Source organism: Belonocnema kinseyi, chromosome 9 (assembly GCF_010883055.1).
Source record: "Belonocnema kinseyi isolate 2016_QV_RU_SX_M_011 chromosome 9, B_treatae_v1, whole genome shotgun sequence".
In the NCBI taxonomy this organism is placed as follows: Eukaryota; Metazoa; Arthropoda; class Insecta; order Hymenoptera; family Cynipidae; genus Belonocnema; species Belonocnema kinseyi.
Window position 1 is genome coordinate 67,696,373 of NC_046665.1, and position 4,426 is coordinate 67,700,798.

At 28.5% G+C, this 4,426-nt stretch overlaps 1 protein-coding gene across 1 annotated transcript in view; it reads left to right on the plus strand.

The window, feature by feature from the left end:
* LOC117180137 (flavin-containing monooxygenase FMO GS-OX-like 2) overlaps positions 1-3,329 on the plus strand; it is a 20,185-nt gene extending 16,856 nt beyond the window's left edge. Inside the window, exons 7-9 of the mRNA XM_033372478.1 lie at positions 1,939-2,045; positions 2,124-2,540; positions 3,063-3,329. Of these exons, the coding sequence (XP_033228369.1) occupies positions 1,939-2,045; positions 2,124-2,238 (222 nt within the window). The 3' untranslated portion in view covers positions 2,239-2,540; positions 3,063-3,329. The remainder of the gene's footprint in view (positions 1-1,938; positions 2,046-2,123; positions 2,541-3,062) is intronic.
* Positions 3,330-4,426: the final 1,097 nt, after the last annotated feature.

The following is a 4,426-nucleotide window of genomic DNA, read 5'->3' on the forward strand; positions in this document are numbered from 1 at the left end:
TATATTTAAAAATTTGTCCTAAGGACAACCGCAGGATTTCGCCGGGAGCGGGTGCTAATCTGCTAATCTTTTGAATTAAAAACAACTAATTTAATAATTACAAATTTTTCATTCATCAATTTTAATCTCATTTATGAGCCGAAAAAGGTTCGACCATCTCAGCCAAGACAAGACTTGTCTTGAGACAAGTAAACGTCATCTTAGCCAAGACAAGGCTCGACTTGAGACAAGTAAACGCTGTCTCACCTGTTATGGCCATAAAAGTAAGACGAAGGCCTATGTCCCGACTCAGTTTTGAGACGCAACCAGACATCGATGTCTTGGAGACGAACTCAAGACATAACTAAGCGGAACTCAAGTTAAAGAATTTTTACTCGGGAAGTCAGGGAAAGTCAAAAAAAGTTCAGGAATTTTAAAATAATCGCCAGAAAATCGACTTTTAGTATGAAAATTAAACATTTTGAATAACATTTTTTTCTTTAATGATTGAAAAATCTTTCTTAGTTAAACATTTAACTCTTTTGTTGAAAAGTCTCGTTTTTAGTTTAAATATACAACTGTTTTGTTGAAAATTTCTTTTTGTTTAGCTGAAAATTCATTGTTTTCACTGAAGATTTAATTATTTCATTCTTAGTTCAAAATGTTTGATTATTAGTTGAAAGCTTCACTATTTGGTTAAAAACATACGCATTTTGTTGAATAATTGTTTCTTTGGTTAAAAATAATCTTCATAACTATACATTTAATACTACTTTGTTCCAAATCCATTTTTTGAATAATGATTTATCATCTTTATTCAAAGCCCTATTTTTTGCTTGAAAATTCAATTTTTTCTTGAAAATTTGTAAGTTATGTATGAAAATGAATGTTTTTGATTAAAAATATAACTATTTCAATTTTTATTGAAAATTTATGTTTTTTGCTTGAAAATTGGTCTTTTTTGGTAAAATATTAATCTTCTTGGTGTGGAATTTAATTTTTTTTTAAACGAAAATTTAAAGAGTTGGTTGAAAATACATGTTTTAAATGAAGATTGATCACTTTAGTTGAAAATTCATTTCTTTGATTTAAAATTGATCTATTTTGTTGAAACATTCTTTTTTTTAATTTAAAATATAATCATTTTGTTATAAAATTCTTTTTATGGGCTTAAAAATTCAATAATTTTGTTATGAATTAATTTTTTTGTTGAAAATTCATATTTGTAGACTAAAAATGCATCTGTTTTGTAGAAAGTCGCCTTTTTGACATAAATTCAACATTTATTTTGTTTTAAATCAAAATTTTTTTTGTGGAAATATCATCTATTACACTTTATGTTTAGAATTATATTTTTGTATTTTTTTTATATTTTTTTAGTGTTCCGTTAAAAATTAATTTAAAAATTAATTAATTTTTTTGTAAAAAATCTATCTTTTTGCGGTTAAGATTCAATTAATTAAATAAAAACTTCTGTAATTTATTAGAAATTGTTTTTTTTCGTAAAAAATTGATCTTCTTCGTTAAAAATTCATATATGTGATTGAAAATTTAAGTTAAAACTACATGTATTTTTTTTTATATTTCGTATTTCTTGGTAGAAAATTAAACTTTTTGGGTTAAAATTAATCTTTTTGTTCGAAAAGGTAACTATTAGGTTAACAATGCATGTATTTTATTGAAAATCAAAAGAAATGTTCTAATACATAGTGAATTTACTGTTATAAGAAACAGTAACGTTCTTGTAACCCCCCCTCCTAAATCGTTTTTTGTAATTTTTGGATGATCCCTTTTAAAATTCTGTATGACTATTGTCACGAAAAAGAAATGATAACTGTCAGGAAAGATACAAAATTTGACAGGGAAAAGTTAGAGAATTTCAATATTGGGATATTATGGCAACCCGGAATATATAATATTTAATTAAAATATTATAAATGGCATTATTTTTCTTGGCAGGCACGATATTATATGGCTTTTCTCAAGAAGCAGTTTAGTTTACCATCGAAGGAAATAATGCTGGAAGATTCGAAATTAAAAGTATCAAAAAAGAGACACGCACACAGGTTATTTCTGAGTCAATATAATTTTTTCGATTCAATGGCTAAAGAAGCTGGACTTGAACTTATTCCAACAAGTTTCAGAAAAGCTTTGGATGTTTGGACAATTATTCGAGAGAGCGATTTGTGGCACTACAAGGATTATAAAATTATTTTATCTGAGGACGATAAAGATGCTCAAATAATTTATGATCCATGAATTCTGATAACATATTGATTAAAATTTCATACAATAAAAGGAATTTTTAGAAACACATATAACTTTCACTTAGCTGTTTGTAAAATGCTAATAACCATCCAGTTCAGAGACCGTATATCAGAATTCAATACAGCAATATTATATCTTTCTATATAATGTTTATCTTGCCATAAGCGATGAGGTTTTATCAACATTCGCAAGAATGGAGGCAGTCCTTATCATTTAATTCCACTGATTGATTGTGTAGTTATGTGTTAAAAATGTTTGGAAATAAGTTGTTATCTTGAAGTACTAAGAACTAGGTAGGTAATAGTCGTCTTTTTCATACAATTTTAAAAATAATAATGACAATTTTAAATAAAAAATCTTATATTCTATTCTATGTATTATATTATCTACTAGCAGTAAATGCACGCACTTGAAGCACGCGCTCATGTTTCTGGATTTTTATTTCTTAAGATTAAAAATATAAGTAATTTGAGAATCCATATTAGCAGGATGTCTACTCAAAACCTGGAAAAATACCCTGTAAATTCCAGGCATACAATTTTCACGAGTTTATTATAACTGATGTTTTTATTTCAGACTTTTTAAATATCTAAATGCGTAAAAAATAGCCCAATAATATGAAAAATTAAATATTTATATTTTTTTCTCTTGAGAAATGAATATTATTAAATATAGCATTTACGTGGCCTTACCTTTTAAACAAGGGACTTTTTTCTTACTTCTGATATTATTGATATTTTGAGTGAGAAAGTGTGTGATAAGCCGGCTGTCTCGAGTGTTTATACAAAAGGACCATAAGAAAACTTAAATTTCAGAATTATATAGCGAAAATATTAAGTAATTGTGAACGCCATTGCAACGGATTATGTTGGCTGCCTAAGATTTGCATAGTTTTATCACCCTGGATGTGACCAACTGGCGAAACCTCTCACAGACTGTAGCTAAAGCAAGTGCTGTCAGACCAGCATCAGACCATCGTCGCCCAATCCGAGTACTTCCAAATAAATTCGCAAGAATGATTTAGGTCTTATGATCACCAATATAAGAGATATAATGCAGACTGATTGGAGCACAGTTACAGTATCTGTTGAATCTTTGGCAACAAGAATAAACGTCTTTGATCAGAAATTTGCTGCTAACTTCACTTGTATTGATAATGCGGAAAAGAATATACGCAGAAAAAACTTCCGCTATGGTTACACAATTTTTAGCTAAAATAGGGAAAGCATAGATTTTCTGTAAATAGTACCGATTTTTTTGCAGAGTTTACAAAATTTTAAGTTATTTTATAAATTTACGGATATTTTCTGCAAAATTTACTAAAATTTTTGGGTCAAATTAACATCTTTAATTTGTAAAATATAATTTAAAAAGTATGTAACTGTTACAGAAAATATCCGCAAATTTATAAAATAATTGAAAAATTTGCCAACTCTGCACAAAATTCTACACTAATTACAGAAAATCTACGCTGTCTCTATTAATACGCACGTAGAAACTTTCAGTTATAAAATTTGATAGTATAAAATTTATTTTTACAATACGACTATAGCAAGCCAGGATATAGAGTCACTATTGGAAGAATTACTATCGTGAATATTGAACTGTGAAGTTCTTATTGGAATATTAGATAAATGATTAAATAATTGCACCGACACGAAAGGAAACTTCCTATAATTCCTAGGACAGACTGTGAAGTTTACAAAGCGCGCGAGACGAGTTTGCTTAGTAGGTAAGGGAGGGGATAACGCGTTGTTAGGGGCCGCATTAATTCGACACAAAATTTTTAAATCGTGATTACTCCGGTATTAATGGTAGTATCGAGATGATTTTTGGATAGAAAGTTTCATTAGTCTTTGCCGCTTCTGATGAGTATAGAATCATAGCTCATTCTGTATAAATTCAATTCCCAAACTGATCACGAAGTTTTCACAACTTCGAGCTCAAAAACGTTGCTATAAATTTTCGAATTGTCCAAAACGACCAACACTTATCAAGTGCATGTACATTAATCTATATTATATCCAAAATTCAGCTCGATATGATGTATGCGTAAAACGCATACTTTTTTTTTACATTTCATTTATTACTTGTTCACAGCTTTTTTACACAAATGAGCAATTAACTGCAAAGAAGTAGCAATATAGGAACATGTTTTATACACAACACAGCAATACAT